This window comes from Gracilinanus agilis, chromosome 2, assembly GCF_016433145.1.
Source record: "Gracilinanus agilis isolate LMUSP501 chromosome 2, AgileGrace, whole genome shotgun sequence".
In the NCBI taxonomy this organism is placed as follows: domain Eukaryota; kingdom Metazoa; phylum Chordata; class Mammalia; order Didelphimorphia; family Didelphidae; genus Gracilinanus; species Gracilinanus agilis.
Genome location: NC_058131.1, coordinates 210949294 through 210976348, shown reverse-complemented (window position 1 = coordinate 210976348; position 27055 = coordinate 210949294). Strand labels below are relative to the sequence as shown.

Here is a 27055-nt window from a genome sequence, read left to right as displayed (position 1 = left end):
GGGTCTTAAAAAAATTTAAGTACTATAAAATTTAGCATACACACACACATATATATTCATATTTTATTTTATTTTAGGAAACTGGGTCTCTGTCACCCATGCTGGAAGTCAGCTGGCACTTATAGGCTTATTCCCAAAGCTGCCTGGAATAAAAGCTCTAACTTGTTCTACTTTCAACCTGGGCCAATTCAACCCTTCTTGAACCACAGTCTGATGGCTCCTCCTCCCTCTTAACCTCAAATCCACACTTCCTGTGGGACTCAGCATAATAATTCCAGAAAGCAGACATTCTCAAGTTGGTTTTGGCACTTCTATAGCTCATAATGTCCACATTCAAGTGGTCCTATAAGTCTTAGCCCTCTCCAGTATCAAGGGATGCAATTGTATGCCATCATGTCCAGTCCATTTTTCATATTTTATATCTTTAAAATAAAAAGAAGCCAGAAGAGCATCATTTCTCTAGTCTCTATACCTAGGAATACAAAAGATCTTTTATGTTTTCATAGCCTTAATTAAAAGTGACCCTACATTCCAAAGATTGTGACATTTATTAAAGAAAAGCAACATAGTTGTGTATTCAGGAAGACCTGGGTTCTCCATCTGGCCCTAAAAGATATCAGCCAGATGACCACATGAAAATCCCATAACCTCTCAGTGCCTCAAGCAATTTTTTCAGATTATATGTTACAGATGAATAGCTGATCTGTATCAGTGGAAGTTTTCATGATAAAGAGTTCCTATACTGATGAAATCACAAGTTGGAACCAAAAGGAAAAAAAATTTTAATCTGATATAAAAAGGAAAATGACTACCTGACAATCCTTCCCAAGAGAAAAATCTCTACCATTTAGACACAGGCTACTAAAATAAAAGCCAAGGATGTTATAGAGCAGTGGTTCCCAAACTTTTTTGGCCTACTGCCCCCTTTCCAGAAAAAATATTACTTAATGCCCCCTGTCACATGCTATCACCAGCCCCTTACAGTTATTCCCCACCCCCAAATGCGCCTGTGGCCATCACCACCCCCTAAATCACTGCAGCACTCACCAGGGGGTGGTGGCACCCACTTTGGGAATCACTGCTATAGAGCTTTCAACAAAGTAAACACACACACACACACACACCCTCTTTTTGAGTCCTAAAGCTATTCTCCAGAGTCTGTTGATGAATAATAACATTACTGTTGCTACTGATGACAACAATAGCTGGTATTTCTATATTGCTTTAATATAGTTAATAATTAATAATAATAATAATAATATAATGCACTTCCTAATAAAAACCCATACATTTCATCTTAGAATCTTAAGTGACCTGTGTAAAGTCCCACAGTTAGGAAGTGTCTGAGGCTATATTTGAACCCAGGACCTCCCATTGCTACGCCTGACTCTCAAATCACTGGGTCACCTACCTGTCCCCTGTTGCTATAAGTTTTGCAAATGCTTTACTTATTTTGTCCTCACAATGATCCTGGGTGGTGGATATTATTATTATTCTCATTTTTCAGATGAGGAACTGAGGCAGACAGAAGTTAAGTGACTTGCCCAAGGTCACAGAGTTATTAGATGTCTGAGAACAGATATGAATTCAAGTGTTCCTAATGACAGGAATCTACTGTACCTAAACCTATTATTACAAACATATTGAAAGTTAAAATTTTACTATTTTAAGATACTCTAGTATCTTAGATATTAATTATTCTATTAATTGTTAGTAATTTTAAGATAGTTCAGTATTTCTATAAAATATAGTTATTTTAGGACATAAGTATAAATCACTCAACATATTTCTAACATGTGAAGATAACAACTTTTACTGAGCTTGCTTAAAATAATTCTAAGATTGTCAGTTTAACTCAAGGATTGGCGATCCACGCATAAACTCTTACCAGGTTCTTGAAAAGTGCAGTCAATTCCTTTGTAAACACGGAGAACTTCAGGAATGCACTTCCTAAATCTGGATCATCTCTGCACACACAATTGCCACCAAATTTCTCCAAGGCTTGTGTATACTGTTCTTCATTTTCCACGTGTGCTTTAAAAACAAGGAGATATCACACCATTACTGGGAGCAGCAACACAGTACAAATGCTTTTGAGCAAAGATTCACTTTGGGGGTTTGGGAGTGGAGATTCTATTTGTTTTTGAAAAACAAAGCCATAAACACATTACAAAGAATGAACAAACCCTCCATGAAAACAGGCTGCCCCCAACAAAAAGAACTGTTAACCTCTACTTATGTGCCAGAAACCCACCAGGAAGCCAACAGACACAGACAGATAAGAACAACACAAAACAGGAAAAGACTAAGACATCAAGTTCATTACAACAACCTATGCTGCTTCAGGATGTGACTACAATCCATATTCAGAATACTTGCATAAATTTCATGACCACATAATTCTGGAAGGGTCTCCTTTGGTCAAGTGATGGCAAAAGTCTCAAGAGTCAAGTTAACTGACTAGTAGCTATTTCAATAATTATGGAAGGAAGGGGAGGGGAAAAGGTTAGGGCCTTTCACGTTCCAAGCAATGACAAAGCTCTTCCTAGAAACTCAACAATAAAAACTCTGTTCTTCTCTGCCCAGATCCTAACTATTTCAAGCCCAAGGAAACACCACAGTCACTTCTCCCTTCTGTGGAAGAGCAGGCACTGATGCTCTGGGAATTGAACAATAGGAATCCTTATGCCAGAATTCAACACATCTCAAGGTCCAAGGATGTTATGGTACTTGGATAGTTTCATGAAGGTCCAATCCCATCCCAAACTACAGAAACAGTTGATTAGTTGACAAACATTTATTAAGCGTCTACCAAATGGCAGGCACTATGCTAAAATCTGAGGATATAAAGGAAAACAAAAATAGTCCCGGTTCTCAAAGAGCTCACAGTCAAATGGGGATGACATGTATATAACTATGTACAAACAAGATATATACAGGATGAATTGGTAATAATCTCAGATAATCTCAAAGGGAAGGAAGGCACTAGCATTAAGGAGGATTGGGAAAGGTTTCTTCTGAAAGGACTTAGCTGAGACTTGAAATTAGGAGATGTAGATGAGGAGAGAGTGTTCCAAGCATGGGGGACAGCTAGTGAAAATTACTTTTGATTAAGGACAGCAAGGTGGCCAGAGTCTGGATCATATATTATGGAGGAGGTGGGAGTGGGGAGGTAAGATGTAAGAAACCTGGAAATGTAAGAGTGTAACACATTCTTTCTCTTTAGGTTATTCCATGTGGACAACTAGAAAAAAAGTGGTACAGTCCAAGCCTGCTAAAAGTCCTTATAGGATCAAAGATTTAAAGATGGAAAGGTCTTTAGAAATCGTCTAGTCTAACCCTTTCATTCTGTAGATGGGAAAATGAAGACCCAAAGAAAATAAATGACATGCTCAAGGTTACACAAGTATAAAGTAGCAGACCCAGAATTTGAAACTCTTACTTCAAATCCTGTCTTTCCCAAATACTATTCTGTTCCCTCTTTGCCAACCCTGGTTTGTTTGTTTTTTTTTTAAGCCCTTACCTTCTATCTTAGAATCAATACTTCATATTAGTTCCAAGTGGTAAAGGTCATACAGTCTAGTCTGTCTCCAGGTCTGGCTCTTTATTTGCTAAGCTACCTTCTTACCCCAAACCCCAAAACTGATTTTGATACTACTCCCTGAAGATAAAGAAGAAGACAGATAAGAAGTGAAGGAGTGATGGTGGACCATCAGGACTTTCCTCCACCACTTCTATATTTTATATGATTTAGAGTGTATGATAGTTAAATGTTCATTTTCTGTTTTTGACCTTTTTATTCTGACGCTTCCCAATCTTTCAGCAGATCCTCAGAGATCCTACCCCAAAGAGCACTTGTGAGGAAAGGACTTTGTAGATCATAAAGCAATTTATAAATATTAATTATTATCATTTCTGTCATAAGTTACACAGATAGTCTAGAAGCCTAGAACCCAGGTCTCTTGATTTTCATGCAATGTTATTTCTCTCCTATACAAAACTTGAGAGACATTATCTTTTGACTACCATGAGACTGTGACACCATATCTTCCCTTTACTGTAAATAAAGGTCTAGAAAACAGCCTCTATGAAGGAGGCCTGAATTCTCCCCCAGGGAAAATAAAAATCATGATCCATTCTAAACCTAGTTTCCTGGACCTTACAGTGGAGATCAGGACAGGGGTAATGGGGCCACTGAAATGCGAATTTGTGTTTGGAGACTACTCACTACAGCAGTGTCAGACTCCCAGGACCCATCATGACTGCATACAGTACAAAAGGCTTAGGAAAAGCCTCTGACCTTGACCTTCAGTGATACTTTAAGGCCTGAGGGGATTCCCAAATATATCTGGTTAGCACAGAGTAAATTAGTCTTGGTACTTATGTCCTCTACTTTTAGGCTTTTGGCATTCCAAACACAAATTGGTTAAATTAAGCAACTGTTAAGAGACTAAATCCCATCAATTAAATCTGAAGAGGGAATCCAAAGAAAAGAAAAAAGAATTGGGAAACAGCCTGGCATAATAAAAATGATAGTGAATTTAGAGTCAGAAGACATGATATTACAAAATAGTTTTGTGGCTGTGGACATAAAACTTGGTCCTTGGTCATTTCTTATCTTCTCACTCTCAGTTTCTTCATCTGCAGATTGAGAGGTCTAGAGGAGATATTAATGATGATGATGATAATGATAGTAGGAGTAGAAGTAGTAGTAATAGTGGCAACTAACATTTCTATAGCACTTTAAGTTTTGCAAGATACTTTACAAATATCTAATTTTATTCTGACAACCCTGAGAGGCTGGTACTATTATTATCCCCATTTAATAGAAGAAGAAAATGAGGTAAGCAACGGTTAAGTCACATTTCCAGAGTCAGACAGCCCAAGTGTCAGAGGCTGGATTAAAATTTTAAGAGGGTCCAATACACTAACCCCTTGGACACCTAACTCCTCTAAGGTCTTTGCTTTCTTTACTATTCTGAAACCTATGATTCTGATGATATGGGTTCCAATTCTGCTTTTGCTACTTACTGTATAACCCTGAGCCAGTCAGAACCTCTCTCAGAATCAGTGCTTCAACTGTAAAATGGGAATAAGGATACCTCCTTTACATATACCACAAGATCTAATAAGAGCAGTGAGGATATAAGGTAAGAGAATAGTCCAAATATAAATATGGCAAACGCCTATCACTGAAATATTCTGGTTCTTTGTATTCAGCATATATAATATATAATAATGCTATAATATTATTATATGCATAATATATTATAATATAATAAATACAATAAAATATACATCAATGCCAAACCAAATTACAGTTAAGTATGCTGGGTAGTATAATGGAAACAACAAATCAGACTTATACACATCAACATACAAAATTAAACTTAAAAATTATTTATTGCATTTTTAAAATTGTTGGTTTGTTCTATCAGAGGGTCCACATATGTTTATCACTTGTTTACAAACACTTGCATATTGTTTACTACACCATACCATACAAATGTTTATCTGATTATTGAAAAATAACACAGTAAAATAACTTACTCAAAACATTTCAATCACAAAATGGAGGTTTAAAACAAAACCAAGTCAATTATGCCAAGCTAACATATTTAAACAGCCATGAGGAAGTCTTTGATGGATGAAGGAAGACTAGATTTGGAGTTCTTCCACTTGTTCCAAAATCATTCTTGACCAGTCTTCCATAGTGCAGCCCAATAACTTATTTAAGAGTAGAGAGTGCAAGAATTTTCATTTTCCTCCCATTCTCATCAATAGTCTGTCATCTTTTGTCTGGTGGTAAGAGTCACTTTGCCATAACACTTTTTTCTTCTTGCAAAGCCATCTCCAAGATTTTGATTGTTTGTACAACCTCTTAGTGATGCTAAAGCACTTTTTGTGCTATTATGATTAGGTTCTGTTATGACTTAATCAGGTGAAAAGGTTATATCCTTGACTTACAATGGGAGTATTTAGGAAGGAATGAATGTGTACAAGTTTGAATGTGTATTCTGTGCTTCTAAGTTGGGGCATAGTAGATGGTGTTCTATACCACCAGGCTAGCAACATTCTGCACACTCTTTCTGGTAGTTTGAGAAGTTTGTACTCTATTGCAATGTTGTTATTGAGGGCCCAAGGATGAGGAAAATCCAGTTCTCAATTGGGATGATTTTAAATGGGTGTTTTTTCTAGACTATACAGACTTCATTATTGCTACAATAAAGTCCTTACATAACTCTACCCAGTCTGACTTATTACAGAATATCTGATTAATGAAGATTAAGTTTTCATTTGAGGCTAGAGAAAATCCAGTACCACCAGTTTACATTCCCACAGTGAATCCCCTTTGTGCTTCATAAACTATGTCTTTAGCAGCAATCCCCATCACCATTAAATGTTGGCTGCCCCAAAATCACATCATGATCAAGTGAGATTTTCACTCAGGACCAGGCAAGGTTTCTCATGTAAGGCACACTAAGGAGATCTGTTTTCAAAGCCTTTATTATCTCATTGGCAATCAGCTATGATTACAGAAATTGGCGATCCCTTTGTAGAAAAGAAAGTATCCTTGATATCCTTTTGGTCTTTATCCACTTGAGGGAGATACTCAAAGAATATTTCAAGGTCAAGAGGATTACTGATGATATTATTAATTTTATTTCATTTTTCAAGTTTTAACTATAGCTCCATCTACTAGTACATTCAGAAATATTAAAAAATCATATGAACAATGTCACTGCTTGAGTCTGGCCTTAGATAGTCTAGCCTGGCATGAGGAGATGTCCCAAAGAGCAAAGTCACATATGACAGAAAGCCTCTGTCATCCTTACTCCTCCAGCTATCCAGGATCCTATACCTCCTTAATTTCTTTTACTTGCTAGGTGATACAATGAACGGAATGCTGGGTTTAGAGTCAGGAAAGCTTGTGATCAAATGTGGCACAGACAATTACTGGCTATATGATCCTGGTAAAATCACTTAAACTCTATTTACCTCAGTTTTCTCAACTGTAAAATGGGGATAATAATATCACTTACCCCCCCCCAGAGTTGTTTTGGGGAACAAACAAGATAAATAATCATAAAAGTGCTCATTGCAGTGCCTAACATAATGTAAGTTCTATATAAATGTTACCTTTTTAAAAGAATATTAATTCTGTGGCAAGGGCAAGATCAATTCCCCCTGTGCCTCAGTGCATACTAGGTCACATCAAATCAAGGGTATTCAGTGATATCTCAGGACCCTGTAACATGGGTTTGTTCTTTATTAAATAAGTACTGAACATGTCAAGCACCCACCACGAGGCTTTAGATATTACCAGTGGTGTTCTAGAAAGTACCACATTCATTTTGTAGAGTTTTGCCTATCTACTGTGGTATTGTTTTGTCCAGATTGAGTTTTCATCTTTAAAACTTAATGGAGAGGCAGCTAGATGGATCACTGGATAGAGTCAGACTTAGAGACACGAGGTCCTGGGTTCAAATCTGGCCTCATACACTTCCTAGTTGGGTGACCCTGGGCAAGTCACTTAACCCCAGTTGCATAGCTCTTACTACTTTTCAGTCTTAGAAACTAAGGCAGAAAATATGAGTTAAAGAAAATCATGGAAACTCTTTTAAGGAAAATCATAAAAAAGAACACCATGGATCTTCTTTATTTAAAAGCACACCATTGTAAAAAAAAATAATTTAAAAGTCCCATGAAGCATTATAACAAATTCCTTAAGATCTCTCAGCAAGTGATGGCTTTTGTTATATACAATGGGGGGTAATAGGAAGGAAGGTGCTTCTATAAGCTGGGTCTGACAAACTGGCCTAAGATCCTCAGATGGTAAATGGATCTAGGCTGAGTGGGGATGGCGATATCTGGGTGGCCACCAAGGTGTGCTAGTAAGCACCAGGGCTTATGGATGATCAACTCAGCTAAGCACCTGACCCCACAAACAGTGCCCAAGTCAAAGTTACTAGAGGAGAAGCTGTATATATTGTTCAACAGCTCCTCTGGCTCCTTGGCTTGGCGTTAGGTTATACAATAAAGGTTGGTAATGGGCTAGTTGTTGGTATTTGATTGGATAACACTAACTGCAATTTTGGTAAAATTCCCTTTCCCCTTTGGCTGTCATCATTCACTTGCCCCTTAGAATGAATGCCAGTCTTCACTTGAATCAAGTTTGAAAGGGGTTTAATGCTTTAGACTCAAAGGGGCAGGAATCAGGATAAGGAAAGAGGTGTTGGGAATGGCTATGCTAAATCTAATGAGAGTTAAAGTAATATAATCAATGAGCAACAAGTTGGTATTTGGCTGAAGATTCTTCTCCCCCCTCATGGTTAGACCCAGTCATGATCTAGATCAACAATTCCCAAAGTGGGCGCCACTGCCCCCTGGTGGATGCTGCAGAGATCCAAGGGGGCAGTGAATAACTGTAAGGGGGCAGTGATAGTATGTGACAGGGGGCGTTAAGTAATATTTTTTTCTGGAAAGGGGGCAGTAGGCCAAAAAAGTTTGGGAACCTCTGGTCTAAACCAAAGGAAATGAAGGGATAGTGATGATCTTCTTGATAGCTGTGTTGTTGTTATCTCTCAGCCTTGTGTAGCAATAGGTGAATGAACTATGAGGCAATAAGGCACGAATGCTGGATCTGCAGGTCTATAGGCCTACCTACCCTTCACCATCCTCTACCCTCCAGAAATCCCTTCTCAAGACTGAGACCTCAAGTGGCTGAGCCCCTGGGCTTTTATAGAGGTGGTCCCAACTGTCTTTTGCCCTTGGCTCATGCCATCTGGGTAAATTCCAAGTTCTATAACCGATGATCTGTCACTCAAGCTGTTCTCCATCTTTTTCCAGAAGTTACCTTTTACACCTATTCATTTGACTGCTCTTCATGATGCTTGGGCAATTCTGGACAAGGTTGGGGTAATGTGTCTATGGAGTTACTAAGAAAGAGGAGGCCAATTTGCCAATGGAATGGGTATACAAAGGGTGGATAAGATGTAAATTCTGAATCTTGGCACATCTTAAAAGGAAGTTGTTGATGATGATAGTGATTTGTAAGATAGCTCTCCTGAAATGAATGCTGTTGGGGATAGAAGATTGTAATCACTAAATGTCAATGCAAATGAGTTCTTCCTTTAAGCATTCCCATGATGAGGTTTCCTCTTTAGGTGTGGGTAATCCCAGTAGTTATGAGTTGGCAAAGGAGAAGCAGGGCAATTAGGTTAGTTTGATAAATGATGAACTGTTATAAAATTGCTGGTCTAGTATTTGAGTAAATTTGCCAGTTGAGCAGAGAATTTTCCATTCTCAGAATTCCTTAAGTAATAAAAAGAAGTCAAATTCCTAGGTTTTCATATACAAAGAGTGGATTTCATACATATAGTGCCATCCTAGACAAAATTCAAAGAAAAGTCCACCAATCAGGAGCAGAATGATTACACATTCAATGGAATAAAGCTTGGCTGGTGATGTTGCCCTTTCATTCTGAGTGCATGACTATCTATAGTATGTTCCTTTGTTCCAGCCATCTCTGATCAGTTGTAGAAGACATAAACCATGAGATGGTGCCATTCTTAGTTTGTTCAGTTCAGCAAAATCCAGTGTATTTAAATTCATATGCTTAAAAACTTGGGACTTAAAATTCATGAACTATTTGTGTTGCACAGTTCCCCTTATTACAGTATGGTAGCATGATGCTTCTTTTTTAAATGGCTTTGAAAGGCAAAGGATCCCAAGAGTACAAAATAAGACAAAGATGAATATGTAGAGCACCTGATGGTGGTACTGTGTATCCTGGGTCAAGACAAGGGGTGGGATGAGGTATCCCCAATGCAAGTCCACATAATTAAACCAATATTCTTGGCTTCCATTCTTATATCACTTGGTGAGGGTATGTGAAAACCTCCAGGGAATCATCATTGAGAAGTTTGTCAATTCACAAGAAATGTTATTACTTCACATATTACCCAAGTGTTGAGGAATAGAAATCCAAAAGAAATCCAAAAGATTATGGGAAATCTAGCCATACGATGGCAGGATCTTAGAACTAGAATGAGCTTGAGAGAATATTCAGTCCAATTGCTTTAGTTCACAGTTGAAAAAACTGAGATACAGGCAAGTGGCACTTAACCTCAAATCAGACAAGAAGTAAGTGGCAAAGGCAAGATTTGAATCCAAGTCTTCTGACATAAAATCCTCTGACTCTAAATCCAGTACTCTTTCCACATCAATTCAGTGCCACAATCACCCTACTCTTCCAGACTCCTATAACATTTGCAAATATACTAATATTATATATGTAATATCTTATAATGTATATATGTAATATTTTATAAGAACCACAACATTATATAATAATTTTTGCATGTATCTTCTCCATCCAATTAGGCAGGAAGTTAATTGTTCAAATCAGGGACCAAGCCTTATGTTTCCTCATAACCCTTCTAGCACTCTATCATAATGTCCTGCACAAAACATATCTCTAGAAAATATATATTAAAGTATTTATTACTTCAAGTTGCTTTAAGGTTTTAATTTTTTTCTATCATAAAGTAGAACATAATAGGGTACCTGCATTTTTCTTTTGCCAAAAGCAATCTCGAAATAGGAATCTAAAATAAATCTTAGTAATAAAATTTCTGGAAAGTAACCAAAGTAAATCTATCAGCCTTTAGGTTATGGTACTTACAAATATTTCCATTAAAAAGAATTCAATCTATTCATTTCCCTGTAGAGTTCTACAATACTTATAATTAGGGCCTTTCCTTATATTTTAACATCTCAATGAATTAATGAGCTCAGTGTTAAGTATTCATTCTATCTATGCAAATAGAAACTCATCCTGGTTTTCTCATCCTCTACCATTTTTGTCCCAATTGTCACAAAATTCTCCAAAAAGAGCTATATCCACTATACATAGAAAGGCTAAGTATTTTCTTTTTTTTTAATTAATATTTAATGGACAGTAGTGCAGCATTTAAGCAACTGTACAATGAGATTTGAAGCTGGAGAGTGAGCAGTATTCCAGTCTAGTCTTTCATTTTACAGATGAAGAAACTAAAGTCCACGGAGGCTTAGTTAACTTGGTACAATATCATACAAGTAATAAGTAGCAGAAAGACAACTAGATGATGAAGTATATAAAGTGCAGGGCCAGAAGTCAGGAAGACTCACTTTCTTGAGTTCAAATCCAGCCTAGGATACTTAACTAGCTGTGTAACCTTGGACAAGTCACTTAACCCTGCTTGCCTCAGTTGAGCTGGAGAAGGAAATGGCAAACCACTCCAGTATCTCTGCCAAGAAAATGAGGCCACCAAGAATTGGTTATGAATGAATGGACTTGAATAACAATGAAGAAGGAGAACTGGTATTCAAACCCAAACCTTTATTCCAAATCTAGCTCTTTTTCCATTGTATAGACCACTAGACTAACTTATATTTAGATCACAAGGAAGCACTACATACTTCAGCTTCCTTACATCTACTATGTGACCCTTTATGTCACTCACATCTTTGATTTTGAAGAACTAAGGAATTCCAAGATTCTCAACAATATAGCATCACAAGGAGAAAATTGGTTTGGGGGGTGGGGGTGGGGGAGCTAGGTGGTTCAGTGGTGTGAGAGTCAGGCCTTGAGACAATATGTGGGTTCAAATCCGGCTTCGGGCACTTCCTAGCTGTGTGACCCTGCACAAATCACTTCCCTTGGAACCTAGCCCTTACCACTCTTCTGCCCTGACCCATTACACAGTATTGATTCTAAGATGGAAGGTAAGGGTTTTTATAATTTAAAAAAAAGGAAAAAGAAAATTGGTAACCAAAAGTTATTTGTGTTTTTGTTTTGTTTTGCTTTGTGGGGTGGGCGTTAGAGAGTAGCCTGGAATTCTTAAAGTCATTGTGAAATTTCTCAAATGCAATTCAGTTACCCTTTAGCTTTTCTACTAATTCTTTGGTCAAGGACCTTCCTACATGTAAGAAATGTAAGATCTTAAAAGTAGATGGTACCTTGGAAATAATTAAGTTCACCTCTCTCATTTTACAGAGGACAAAATTAAGGCCCCAAAAGTTTAGCTGATTCCCCAGAGTCCCAAGGTAGACTCTAGAGCCAAAATAAGAACTCATATTTGCTGACTTATAAATCATGCTTTTTTCCCTTTATCATATTATTCTCACCATGTAGCATAATGCTCTTAAGGACATTTGAAAGTGACTTATGGTTAGATGGAAAGGTTCAAACAGATTATTATATAAAAAAGACTATTATGAGGGGCAGCTAGATGCTTCCTGACTGTGTGACCCTGAGCAAGTTACTTAACCCCCACTGCCTTGCCCTTACCAATCTTCTGCCTTGGAACTAACATAAAGTATTGATCCTAAAACAGAAAGTAAGGGTGTTTTTTTTTAAAAGAGTATTATGAATTCAACAAGGATGTGCCAATACTTTATTAATCCAAGCATCAGAATTCTGTTTTATGTTCAATCAAAAAAAATTTAGGAAGACATAAGTTATCCTTGGGTCAAAGGATCCATATTGAGAGAGGAGAAAACCAAACTCTGGTTATTCAATTAAACATTTACCTCCATCCCACTCCTTAGGGTCTAAGGTCTAGCAAAAAATGGCCTTGCAAAATAATTACACTGGGCAATATAATAACATTCACAATTCACAATTACACAGCAATTTAAAGTTTACAAAATACTTTCCTCACAGGAAGTATAAATATTACTTCTTCCATTTTCCAGATAAGAAACTGAGTTTCTGAAGTCACTTTATATATTCAATAATGAATTGGAAGAATGGGAATTCACATCCAGGTCTGAATCTAAAATCAAGTGCTTTTCCCACTATCTATGATAACATAGGTGTCTCTCCGGCTATTTAAGGAGACCTATCAAACCAGAAGAGATTAGAAGATTTCTAGTTGGCAGCACATTCTAAACAATGTTACATGTTTTCAACATCATTTTATGGTCACTAACCACCTAAATTCTCATACTTTTAAATCCTCTGGTCCCAAACAGCACAACATCCTCCAATCTCAGAGCTAAAGAATTTAGTATAGTGTTTGGAAACAGTACTACCATCAGATGCTGTACACATTCAGCTTCCTTTTACTTAAAACAACAACAACAAAAAAAAAACACTTGTTCCCTTCTTTCTTTCTACCCTTTCCCTTGAATAGGAATTCCTTCTATAACATACTCAGTAAGTATTCACTGTAAAACCTGCAACAATGAAGAACCCATTACCTCATGAAGCTACTTATCACACTTTTGGAACACTGGTTTTTAGGAAGACTTTTCTTCTCTAAAGTCTAAATCTGACTCTAAAAGTGCTCTCCACCATTCTTAGTTTTGGCTTCTAAGGCCAAGAAGAAAAAGTCTACACCTTCTTGGACATAACAGCCTTTCAAACACCTGAAGACAGCTATCATGTCTTCTCTCTTTCTTTCTCCCCCAAGCATCTATCGTCCCTTCGTGAGACTAAGTGTCCTCTTTTCCTTCAATTAAATCTCATATGACCTGACCTTCCTTCTGTACTACAAACAAGACATTCCATCTCCAGTTTCTAGGCATTTTCTCTGGTTGTCCTACATGCCTAGAATGTTCTTTGTCCTCATATTTGCTTTTTGGCTTCCTCTGAGTCTACACTAAAATCTCATCTTCTATAGGAAGCTTTTCCCAACCCCTTTTAATTCTATAGCCTTTCCTCTATTTATTATTTACTGTTTACTCTGTATATAGCTAGTTTATATACATTGTTTGACAGGTGTCACCCCCAATAGGTTGTGAGCTCTCTTTAAGGCTAAGGACTTTTGTCTTTCTTTGTATTTCTAGTAATCAGCACAATGCCTGGCACATAGTAGATTCTTTTTTTTTTTTTCTGGCTTTTTTTTTTTTAAACCCTTGTACTTCGGTGTATTGTCTCTTAGGTGGAAGATTGGTAAGGGTGGGCAATGGGGGTCAAGTGACTTGCCCAGGGCCACACAGCTGGGAAGTGGCTGAGGCCCGGTTTGAATCTAGGACCTCCTGTCTCTAGGCCTGACTCTCACTCCACTGAGCTACCCAGCTGCCCCCCACATAGTAGATTCTTAATAAATGCTTACTGACTACATTTAGTCCTTTCAATATTTCAGCCACCTTCCTGTGAAAATGCTATAATTGGCCAGCTTTTTCCTAAAATGTGATACCGAGAATCAAATATAATATTCCAGATGCAAATGACAGTAGGATATTATATTAAAATGACCTAAGATCATACTAGATTTAAGAGCTTTGTAGCGCTTTTGACAAATATCAAGTCCACTAAAATACACAAATATTTTTCTTCTTTAAAATATTTCCTTTTTCCTTTAAATGTAAAAACAATTTTTAGCTTTTGGTTTAAAAATTTTTTGAGCCGAATTCTCTCTTTCTCCCTCTCCTCTCTCTGAAAGGATAATCTGATAGAGATTTTACATGATACACACATATTTTCATTAAAATTGTTGCCTTCCCTATCTTATACTTGTGAAGTTGAATTTGTAAACACGAAAACAGGATTTTATACTTATTCCTATTACATTTTATGTTAGTTTATTGTTCTTGATTGTCAAGACCTTTTTGTGTCCTAGTCTTACCATCAAACGTGTTAAGCTTTCCCTCCTAGGTTTGTGACATCTGCAAATGTAATATAAAGCCATCCAAATCATTGATGAACACACTAAAAAAACAAGGATAGATCCCTGTTGGAAATTCATTACAAGATTAAATTTCCTTTAATCACCATTATTTGAATTTAGATGAGAGCTACAAACTATGGGCCAAAATCAGCTTGTTTGTTTTGTACAGCCCCTAATTTGCCAAACTCTGACCTAGACCAAGTGTGTCAAACTAGTACCCCTAAGAACCCTTAAATACCTTTAGGTACCCCAAGCACCTTTAAGTGCCCCAAGTACCCTTAAATATCTCTAAGTGCCCTTTAGTGCTCTTGAGGACCCTTAAGTACCCCTAAGTACTTTAAAGTCAATCAGTCATTTAGCACTAATTCTGTTTCCAGGCTAGTCTAACCAAAGTAAACAATATGTTTCAGCCCTTCTGGCTTCTTCCTGGTTGGATGGCTTTTCCCAGAACCTCCATTTAAAGAATGTGAGCAGACATCTATATCTCATCCCCTACAGACCAAAGTTGGGATTTCCTCTACCATGCCCTCAGGTCAGGTATCTTTTATGTGTAGCCTTTTCCCATCAGAATGTAAGCTTCTTCAGGCCAGGGATAGTCTGACAGGGTTTATTTATATTCCTACTGCTTAGTAAAGTCCCTGGAATGCTGTAAAAGAATAATCTCCATTTAAGAGGAGTCCTAGGAGGTAGTTCCAAATCTAGCTTCTCAAAAGCTAGAAAGACAGGTATAGCTTTTGTTAGCATCTGAGCAGCTTGCCTTTGACAAATAGACACATGGCCTGGACAGGGATTATCTCTTGACTATCTGAAGGATGATGTCAATGGTAAATGGATACTTGCCTTTTAAAAGGTGCTAGTAAGATAATAAAGTCTAATGTAATAACTAATAAGAATATAAGCTTCATGAGGGCAAGAGCTATTTTCTTTGTAACTCCAGGGCTTAGTCTAGTGCCTTGAACACAGTCAGTGATTAATTTTTGATTGACTGAAAAAAAAATTCCAAAAGATTCCTAGGCCAGCCACCTTCTCTTTCTTTACCAAAGGGCTTCACACCTTATGGACTCTTATGGTGTGGCAACTCTCCTTTTCCTCTTCTTTTCAGCATCCTTTTGTAAGTAGTCTTCTCTCATCAAATTGTAAGCTCCCTGAGGGCAAAAATGATCTTTTTCTTATTTGTATCCCCAGTGATAAATATGGTGCCTGGCAAGTGGATGCTAAATAAAAAAAATTTTTAATTAAAAAAAATTTTTAACCCTTACCTTTTGTCTTGGAACCAATAGGAGAGAAGAGTAGTAAGAACTAGGTAATGGGGGTAAAGTGATTTGCCCAGAGTCATACAGTTAGGACATATCTGAGGTCAAATTTGAATCCAGGACCTCCTGTCTCTGTGCCTGGCTCTCAATCCACTGAGCTACCTAGCTGCTCCCTAAATAAATGTTTATTGACAGGCTGACTCACGAATGCATGTTGACTCACATGCACAGACATAAATGCATACAAAATATTTTGGGAAAGGAGCTGGCTGCCTCAGAGGAGGTAGATATCTGGAAAGCATTAATACAGAAGGTGCTTCTTTGAGGCAGAGATGAGGTAAAACTGCATTTCAGGCACAAGGACAGCCAAAGGAAAAGAAGGGAGTGGTGTCCTGTGTGAGGAACTGTAGTGTCAGAAAAAGCAAGAAATGTTTCATAAGACTGGAGCCAGGTTATACCAAATGGAGAAGTACCAAAAAAAAAACCACTTGCTGAATTCACACATTTAAACCAGAGAAACACACTTTGTAAAGAATGGATCTCAGGAGTAACATATGTTCCTCAGGTAAAATAACTACTAGGTGAAAAGCCTCCCTAGATACCAAAATGATTAATATTCAAACAGGAGCTTCAGTTTTAACATTGGAATCACTCTGCATAAATCTAAATAAATGAAACAAGTTCATCTCCTGTTGGCAGCCTTACATGCTATTCACTTTCAGTTCTGATTTTAGGCACACATCCATAAAGGTAGGCTGATGGAGAGACATTAGCTGCAATTTGGTGAGGTGTGATGAGAGAAAGAATATAAATACCTTCTACTTTCCCAGGGGTATTTTCCCATAATCAAAGACAGCTTCTAGTTCTTTAATGGGTCCTCAATAATAAATAATAGCTTATATTCATACAGCATCTTATGATTACAAGAAATATACTTTCACATTCATAATTTCTTTTGAGCCTTTATAACCTGTCTTGTGAAATAGATGATTTGAATATTACTAACCCCATTTTAGAGTCAAGGAAACATATTCAAGGAATGAAAAAATCTGCTTCAAGTTCTTGGCTAAAGCTTGATGCCTCCCTCATTATACCAGGAACATGAGTTCATAGATTAAAAGTAAATCTTAGAAGTTATAGAGTTCAACACTCTCTTTTATAGATGAGGAAAATGAGGTCCTCAAAGGGATAAGTCATTTGTCCATATTTATTGAAATGAATGGCAGACTCAAGATTTGAACCCTGGTCCTAACTGCAAATCCTGTCCTTTTTCTACTGTGCCATGTTCTCAAATTAATCCCAAAGCTCAGTGTTTGTGGAATGAATCCAAATATATCAATACTTGTCTCTTCTGAAATCCCAAAACTCAATCTGTTCCTTCCCACAAAATATATTCTAACTTTCAAGGAATACCCCATTACCTTCCCCTGTAATCACAGCATGGGCAGTTTTTCTAGCCCAACTCCAACTCACCAGTAAGGCTTTGGGAATTTATTGCTCTACCCTTTACCCCTCTGATCAGAAGGGAGAGGCAACCGAGAGTATGAGAAGGTAAAGTGTATCAAAAACTGAATCAATTTGCATTTCATGAGATTTCAGGTCATGAGCTTTTTCTGGAAGAACCAAGATATTCCATGGGCTAGAAATTAAGAATTGTGGCTGGTGGAAAATTGAGAATCATATATTTTTATCTTAATATAAGATATATCTGGATTTGAGTTGGATAAACTTCCTCGTCTAAAATTTTCCAGCTTTTTTTTTTATGGACAGGGTTTCATATTTCTAGTTAGCATGAGAGAAACACACAATGGTGGTTTTTTCTGGAAATCTAAGATTATTATTTTTTTCCCAGATGGTACCTTGAAGTTTTATGAATGAATAAAAAGCAGCTATTAAGAACTTCCTTTAGAGGAGCACCTAAGTAGCTCAGTGGATTGAGAGCCAGGCTTAGAGATAGGACCTGGTTTCAAATCTAGTCTCAGATACTTCCTAGTTGGGTGAACTCTAGGCAAGTCACTTAACCCCAATTAACTAGCCTTTCTGCTTTTATGCATTGGACATGATACTTAGTATCTATCCCAAAACAGAAGGTAATGGTCTAAAAAAATTTTTAAATAAATGTTAAAAATTATTTTTGCATATAATTGGGAAAAAATTTTATTAAAAATAAAGGATCAGCGTGAGCACAGCAAAAAAAAAGTATAATATGTGGACATGGGGTAGTATACATGACTATTTCTGTTATAGCTAAGCTGGCCCTGGTAATCCTGAACTTCTTTTCTCAGAAATCATCAACCAAATAAATAAATGATGTTAAAGTTTTAGAGATAAATACTATGTTTATTTGATACATTTCTAGAATCTACTTTATTTTTTAAATTTTTGAATATTAGATCAACATTTGCCCAGCCTTATTCTTCTGGAACCTTTCTTTTCTTCCCTAGCTCCTCAAAGACTACCAGCAGCACTTTTAGTCATCACAGATGCAAGTTCTTTCAGTATTGTAGAATGTAATTTGCTACAGCATCATCATTAAAATCAGTTAAAGTGCTCTCTTGCTATCTCCCTACCTAGCTTGTATGCAATTCCCTCATAACTATGTACTTTCTACCTTTCCCAAGTGGAAAATCATTCCCTTTCATGAAGAAAACAAATAGAAATGGGTACTGCGTGATTCTGTGTCTCTACTATTTGCTATTAACAGCTTAGCCCTTCCTCATTCATTTTGCTTTGAACATATTTTTTTTTAAATCCTATTTGATTGCCTTCAGCACTCTGCAAACTTCAGGTCATTCTGGGTTTTGTCTAGAAATCCCTGAATTATGCTACTCCTTTGCATTCATTCTCATTTATTTCAATAAGTTATAAGCTCAATCCAATTCAGCAAGTATTTACTGAGCTCCTACTATGTTCCCAGCAGTATGGTATGTGCAGAGAAAACAAAGACAAAACAAAAAGTAGGACTGTTTCCATAGGTTCATGAGTAATTTTCTACAAATTTTAAAAAGCAAATACAAAGTAATGAGGGAGGGGGGAATTTACAAATGTTGGCGTGAAGAAAGTCTCTTGTAGGAGGTTGTACCTATACTGAGTTTTGAGGGAAACTAGAGATTCTAAGAGTCTGGAGGCAAAGGGTAATCTATGCAAGGAAATGCACACTCAGGCAGGTTATGTGTGGAAAATGCAGCTGGAGCCTACATAAGGAGAAATACTGTATAATCAAGTTGGATAAGTAATTTGGAACCAGATTATAAAAGGCTTTACCTAACCAAACAGGAGTTTGCATTTTACCCTAGTTTAGAAAGAAACTGCTGAAGCTTACTAAGCAAGGGGTGGGCATAACCCACTCTGCACTTCAGGATTCTCAATTTATCATCTGTGAATTGGTTTGAGAGAGGAGGAATTCAAATCAGGGAAACCAATGAAGAGACTGTTGCAATAATCTAGGCTAGAAGTGATGATGTCTTCCCTTTTGTCTGGGTACCACCAATGCTTGGAAAGAACCTTTCACATAGTAGGTATTAACAGGTGCTTGCTGAAAGATAATAATCTCTCTTTCTCCATTTGGTATGTGCCCTTCACAAGTCTAAAGTCAGGGCAGAATTCCCTAAATAGCATTCTTCTAGATCAGGAGTTCTTGCCCTTTTAATGCGATGGACCCCTTCTCAGAATCATGGTTTTTTATACATAAAAATATATGGAATTTCAAAGGAAACCATTAGACTGAAATATATCAAAATATTAAAAATACAAGTTTACGGAACCCAGGTTAAGAAATTCTAATTGTTTAGAATTTATATCAGTTTTTAATTTAAAAAAATGCTTTGAGCCTTCTACAGTCTTTGGTCAGGTACTACACCTACTTTTACCTCGGTTTTTTTTTTTAATTTTTGTTATTAGCTTTCCAAAATATCAGGGTACAGTTGTCTGACAATACCTGACTTTCCTTTCCTTGGCAATTACAAGTTCCAAAAAGGACATAATCATTCCATAGTTCCTAATCACATTCCTATCAGCAACCAGCTCATCTTTGTTGGTAAGAATTCAGTGGTGTAACATATAATAATAATAATAATAATAATAATAATAATAATAATAGGAGGTGGGGGGATAGCAGTAGTATTGCTTTATGTGTAAATTATATAATCCTTAAAAAAAAACTTTTTGTATCTTCTGCCTTAATACTTGTTCCTTTTTTTTTAATCGTCAGCCATAACGAATGGCTCCCTAAATTCTCTCCCTGCCTCCAACATAAATGTGAATGAAGACTTTTAACAGTCTCCCTGGGAGTTTAATGAGATTGGTGCCAGTACTTGGGGGAGGGGAGGAGCTTTACCTGTACACTGACTTAAGACCAGTTCAAATAAAAGTGCACTTGTTAAAGAAAAAAAAATAATACTAACAGAAACAGCGTACATGGACTGCACGACCTACCTACATTACCTCATTTGAATATTTTGCCATATTATTTCCTCTACATTCTGAAGAATAAGTAAAGGAAGGTAAAACATTCATTTGATGCTATTTATTTTTACTAACATGAGGCAGATGATAGGATTCCAGAGAACTGAAGTCCCATTCTTGATGCCATATTTTGCCTTTGTGTCAATTTTGTAGCTCTATGTCAGATGTTTCATTCCTCCTGACTTAACAAGTAAAATCTGTTATAGGTTTCCATAAAAAAGTCACTCTATGGTTATCTCCTTTTAGATATTCACCTCCAGGTTTCTTCATGATGTTTCCATCCACAAGGGAGTGGATTTCTATATAGGCACATATTTTCTGAAACAATAATGCTACTCTTCTTCATCTTTTACCTCATCTTTTTGGGAAAAAAAACAAAAACTACCAAAGATATAGCCGGGGAAAATCCCTGGAAGCTTCCCCTTCCTCCTCCTTTTTTTTTTTTTTTTTTTTTTTTTAAAAACCCTTACCTTTTATCTTACAAAAAAATGTATGTATTGGTTCTAAGGCAGAAGAGTAGTAAGGGGGAAGTAAGGGGGGGTTAAGTGAGTTGCCCGGGGTCACACAACTAGGAAGTGCTTTAGACTGTATTTGAACCCAGGACCTCCTGTCCCCAGGTCTGATTCTCTTTCCACCGAGCCACTTAACTACAACTATATGGGTCTAGGTAGTTAACAGTTCCAAATCCATCTACTGATATCAACATTTATCCCACATTTCTCCAGTATTTTTTTGGTTTTCCCCACTGAAATAAAATGGTTATCCCAGCACTATCATCACTTACTATCTGTATGATCTTGGGCAAGCCACTAAATCTCTGTGAGCCTCAGTTTCTTCATCTATAAAACAAGGAAGTTGGTCTAGAATTAGAGGGTTGGGCCTTCATGACTTCTAATGTCTTTTCCAGCTCAAAATATATGATACTATGTATGATCCCTCCATTTCCCTACTCCAATTATGAATTCTGTCCCAAAAGATCACATTTAACCTGTGTTAAGCTTTTAAATTTGCCTTATTAGCCAAACTTTGGGAATTAAGATAGACATCTAAATAATAAAAAATATCCCTCCAGGGGGCAGCTGGGTAGCTCAGTGGATTGAGAGCCAGGCCTAGAGACGGGAGGTCCTAGGTTCAAATCTGGTCTCAGACACTTCCCAGCTGTGTGACCCTGGGCAAGTCACTTGACCCCCATTGCCTAGCCCTTACCACTCTTCTGCCTTGGAACCAATATACAGTAGTGACTCTAAGACAGAAGGTATGGGTTTAAAATTAAAAAAAAATATATATATATATATATATATATCCCTCCAAATACACCTAACTCTTGCTTTTTAAAATCTTTTCCCCCAGTAGAAAAGATGGACAGCAAATGAAAATTCCCTTCCTTGTGCATCTCTTTCATGTGTGTGTATGTATGTGTGTATGTATATGCTTCAAAGACATGCTAAATTTTATATATGTTAAGACTGGAGGTAATTTAGAAAGGCTATATTCAATTAAAATAGTTTCACTAAGTACAGGAGTTATAGAGATTTTAGAGAAGCGAAAATGAAATATATTTTGTTTCCTTTTTAATAAAGGAGATGTTTTCACCCTCTAAGTCAAACACAGCTGAAAAAATTTAGTTCAAACTTCCCAGAAAAGGACAGGAAAAAAAATCACCTTTGTGCTGAGACCAAGCTTGGGAAATTTCTGCCTAAATGCATTTTTAAATAAATATGGACAACTGGGAATTTTCTTTGAAAGGAGGACAGATGGCAGCTTATTATGGGTGGGAAAAATATTATAGAAACTGTTTCTCAACAAGAATTACAATAGCTATTTCTGAAAACTGGAACTCACCAAGACAATTTTTCAGCAAATACATCTGGTTGGGATGTCTATCATCTTTTTAGCAACAAGAGGTGAAATGTGATATAATATAGTCTACAGGGCAAGAAGGCTGTTTTTGTGAGTACTTAGGAGGCACACTGATATTTTTTGGTTTGCTTAAATTTACTCTAATACTCCTTCTTAAAAATCCCTCCTTTTAAGTCATCTCTCACATGGAAGAAAACAGGTTCTGGATACATGTACACGCACACACAGACACAGGCCTGTGCGTATATGTTATATGTGTATATAAATATCTTTTTAAATAGAGGCTCTACTGAGAAAATGTTAAAATATCTAAAGTTTTTAAAGTTACAAAACAAGTTTTCCATCCTAGGAGGGCAAATCCTAAACTCTATATTACAAAAACAACACTTTGCAAATTAATTTTTATGATTATATTTAATATCTATTCTATACTTGTTCCTATGATGGGTAGGGACATAATAAGCATAAAAATATAGGAGCCTCTAGATGACTTAGTGCACTGAGAGCCATACTAGGAGACAAGAAGTCCTGGGTTCAAATTTGACCTCAGATACTTCCTAGCTCTGTGTCCCTGGGCAAATCATTTAATCCCTATCACTTATAGCTTTTCTGCCTTCAAAGCAATACACGGTATGGATTCTAAGACAGAAGGGAAGGAATTTTTAAAAAACAAATTTAAAAGCATACCATCACCTACAAAGATTCAAAGCTTGCTTTCAAAGCTAAGACTAGAATATGAAACCAAGACAAGAAGACAGGGTAAGTATACGATAAAGAACAAAACTGTGAATAAAAAAAAACTAAGTGCTGTAGTTCAAAGAGGAACAAAGAGAGATCAATAAGGACTAAATTAATCAGGGAACTTTGAATTTGAGCACAGATGTTAAACAATTGAAATGAATTTAATAATTTAAATAGATATTTAAATAGTTTATTTAAAAAGATGGGTAGGATTTAGGCTAGTGGTGAAGAGGGAATTCCAGGGAAGAAGGGAGCCCGCAGCATGGGAAAAGCAAAGGAATAGGGGAAAAAAGCTTGGCATATTATTTTGAGGGGACAAAGAACTAGGCTTGGAGAAAGCTTGTGGAAAGTAATGAGGTTTTTGCTTTCCTCTTTGCTAAATAAACAACAGATTGGATAGAGATATTAGGGCAGGACATAGAGGACCCTAAAAAGCCAATTATAAATTTATTTTTAAAAAAAGAATGTAGAAAAAAAAGAATGTAGGAATGAGAAGGTGTTATATTATAATTTGTGACTTTAAATTAATGATTTATTTTTTAAAAATCAGAATTTATATATTTAAACAAATTCTATCTTTTTTTTTTTTCACACCAGTCACCATGGAAGGCTATATGCATAATGACAGGTAACAATTTGGGACTTCTCTTTTAGGGAACAGTCTGTCATTTCTTTAGTATCAGGCTTCATTTTTTTTCTTGTATCTCTTAAAAAGCAATCATCCTGGGGCAGGTAGGTGGTTCAGTGGATAGAAAGTCAGGTCTGGAGAAGGGAGATCCTGGGTTCAAATGTGGTCTCAGATATTTCCTAGTATAAGACTGACCCTGGGCAAGTCACTTAACTCCCATGGTCTAATCCTTAGCACTCTTCTGCTTGGAACTGATTCTAAGATGGAAGTAAGGATTTTCTTAAAAAGCAATAATCCCAACTAGCTGGGTGACCTAGGGCAAATCATTTCTCCTCTCTAGACCTTCTTAACCCTTAAAATCAAAGTATTAAACAAAGAGGAAGTAGTAAATGGTCTATACTAAAGTTGCATGCATGCTTCTATTACATTGGTGGAAAAGTTACCAAATTTAATGTTCATTTGCTTGGCTTTTACAACAAATAAGCATCTGAATAGTGTTAAATTCTTCAAAGCAGTCAACATGGGAGGTTATTTATCATAATTTTCTAAGCAGGTGGCACATGATAGAGCAAAATCTTTGGACAAATTTTCATCCTTTGAGGGTGAAATGGGTTTGGGGGGGAAAAAAGTCATGCAGAGCCCAAGGCTATGAATTAAAAAAAAAAAAAAGGCCTAACCACAAAGCTAGAAATAATTATGCCATGCCAAGGTAGAAACATGGCCCACATTAACCAAAGCATGGTACAGGGAATAAAAGGACTTGAGAAGAGACTGAAAATTTGGTGTTAGAATCTCAATGGAGAGCTTTTTGACATCTGAGCATTTGTTTATTTGTAAGTTAAGACTGCCAGGAAGAGCCTTGGGAGATTCACATTTGCCTTTCTCAAGAGCTCCAGAGGAAAGCAGTCACGTAGACAAATTTTACCCAAGTAGCTAAAATGATTCTTTTTTTATTTGTGAGAACAATCATAGAAACGGCCAATATAAAAATCATTTCTAAGACCTATCTGAGAGTCCTAGAGAGAGAGTCAAAAGATCTAGATTCCAATTCTTTCCCTGTCATTTATTACCAAATGACTTCAGGCAAGTACTTTACCCACTTGTTTTATGGCTTTCTTTTCTGAGGGGTGGGGGTGGAAAAAAGGGAGTTTGGGGAGATGATCTCTAAAGATTCTTATAGTTACGATCCTTTAAAACCCCTCCAACTCCAAGACATCAAAGCACAAATGGAAATATGCAAGTATCAAAATTTTTCAGATGTTTTGATCAGCAAAATTTAGTATTCTGTCTCTTTAAAGTATCTTTAAAAAAGTCAAGCAGTTATTCTCCCATTCTAAATAAAATGAATGCTTATTGATTTGAGGATATCAGAGACGTCTTTCTGGCCATCTGGACAAGTCATCATTCATTAATTTAATTAACAACCATTTATTAAGTAACTGCACTGAATATACTAAGCATTAGAGAAAGAGAGAAAGGTAATAGAAATAACCCCTGCTCCATGAATTTGACGATCTAGCAGGATGGTTCAACATATATAAAAGCAAGCAATACTATAAAGTATAATTATAAAAAACTATCAATGATGATCAAATTAACAAAAATTACCCAACTTAAGACAGTAGTAATGACAAGTAAAATGACAAGAGAATGACAAGAAACCTTGATTCTGCTCTGTTTAGGCTCATTATGTAACATTAAAAATGGTGTGTCTCCTCTATGAACCTTAGCTGCCTCATCTATAAAATGAGGCACTGAACAAGATCATCTCTAAGGTTCCTTTGACCTCTAAAATTTTATGATTTCAAGCAACAGGATCAAAGCTAAGTCTGCCTCCAGGAGCTATAATGAATATATTTATGTACATATATATATATCTGTCCACTGGGACAAAGGGGTTATAATGATAGTAACTGGAACATGTAGGTATGCAAACATCATAAATGTTCTCTTCTCCTGTCACTTGCCCAAATCTCACTCATCCTTCAAAACCCAACCCAAACTGTCTCTTCCATAGCATCACCCCAGATTAAAATCAATGCTCTCTTTTCACTTTTTCTCCCCCATTCCCAACTCTGATAGCATTTATTGTTGATCTAACTATATTGTAACTCTATATGTCTGGAGCTATCCAAAAATAAACATGACTTTTTGCTGAATAATGAGTATTCCATCAGGGGAATTATTCAAGTAGATGCTGGACAACAATCGTCAGGGATATTATAGATGACTACTACAATGTGTGGAAGGTTACTGTAGATGACCTCGAAGATTCCTTCTAATTTTAACAATTTGGACCTGTGAATCCAAGCTTGGGAAATGGTGTGAGCCAAGCTAGAAAGGCAAAGATGAACATGATGTGATCTAAGAAGGTTTGTGCGGAGAATTACTAAGAAAAAAAAGCTGAAGAGAACAAGCACATTAGAGGACAAGATAAAAACAGTGGGCTGAGAAACAAGGAGAACAAATGAGACTGAAGCACTATCATGAGACTTCATCTTTCTATTTTTATTAAAATGTAGAACCTGGATTCTACAAGAAAATGAATCATCAAACTCTCCTGTTATTTACATATACAGAAAAAAAGCTAATTCAGCCATCATCAATGCTAGGTAGAGAGCTTTGATCCCCACAGGATAGTCCATCAGGTACTCACCCAGCCCAGAGATGTTTATTGCTTTCACTGATTTCTTCATTTTGTAAAGAACTGTACGGTCAACATCCAAAGCCTGAAATAAAGAAAATATTTTAAATGGTTATATTTTCGATTGTATTTGGGTCACTTACATTTTATAATCCTCTTGTCCCCTTGGATTAGAAAACACCTTAGAGTATAAGATACAGTATTCCTCCCTTTCCAATGTAGGGTAGGAAACAAGAACCTAAATTTAAAAACAGGAGACCTGGATTATAGCCCTGGGTTTAACTAGTTTTGTGGCCTCAAGCAGGTAATCACACTTCCTTGAGATCCAACTTCTTTCTCTGAAAAATTAAGTGTTGGTCTTGGTTAAGGGGCCTTAACCTGGGTCCATTAACTTGTTTGTTAAAACATTTTGCCTAGGCATGATGGATGATGTCTGTCATCTATGCTAGTGGGGAAAACTGAGGTTGAAGAATCACTTAAAATAGGAATTCTGGTTGCTCTTCAAATGTAGAATGACTGAAGAAGCTATGGCATTGTGTGCCATAAGAAATTATGAGCAGATTGTCAAAAAGAACAATAACAAAAACGCATGAAAAGATCTTCATGAAATTATGAAAAGCAAAACAAGTACAACAAAGATACGGAAATAATGTTTGAATAACTTGTGAATGTCCATCTCCAGAAAAAAAAAGCACATTGATAAATAGAAACATGAAAGACATAGCGGGTGTGTGTGTGTGTGTGTGTGTGTGTGTGTGTGTGAGAGAGAGAGAGAGAGAGAGAGAGAGAGAGAGAGAGAGAGAGA

The 27055-nt window shown here is 36.6% G+C and overlaps 1 protein-coding gene across 2 annotated transcripts in view; it reads right to left on the bottom strand.

The window, feature by feature from the left end:
- The window catches only part of ASAP2 (ArfGAP with SH3 domain, ankyrin repeat and PH domain 2), a 269945-nt gene that overhangs the window by 147284 nt on the left and 95606 nt on the right, over positions 1-27055 (bottom strand). For both annotated transcript variants that reach the window (XM_044663620.1, XM_044663622.1), the window contains exons 2-3: positions 26263-26335; positions 1889-2034 (exon numbers count right to left, since the gene is read on the bottom strand). In XM_044663620.1, the coding sequence (XP_044519555.1) occupies positions 1889-2034; positions 26263-26335 (219 nt within the window). The remainder of the gene's footprint in view (positions 1-1888; positions 2035-26262; positions 26336-27055) is intronic.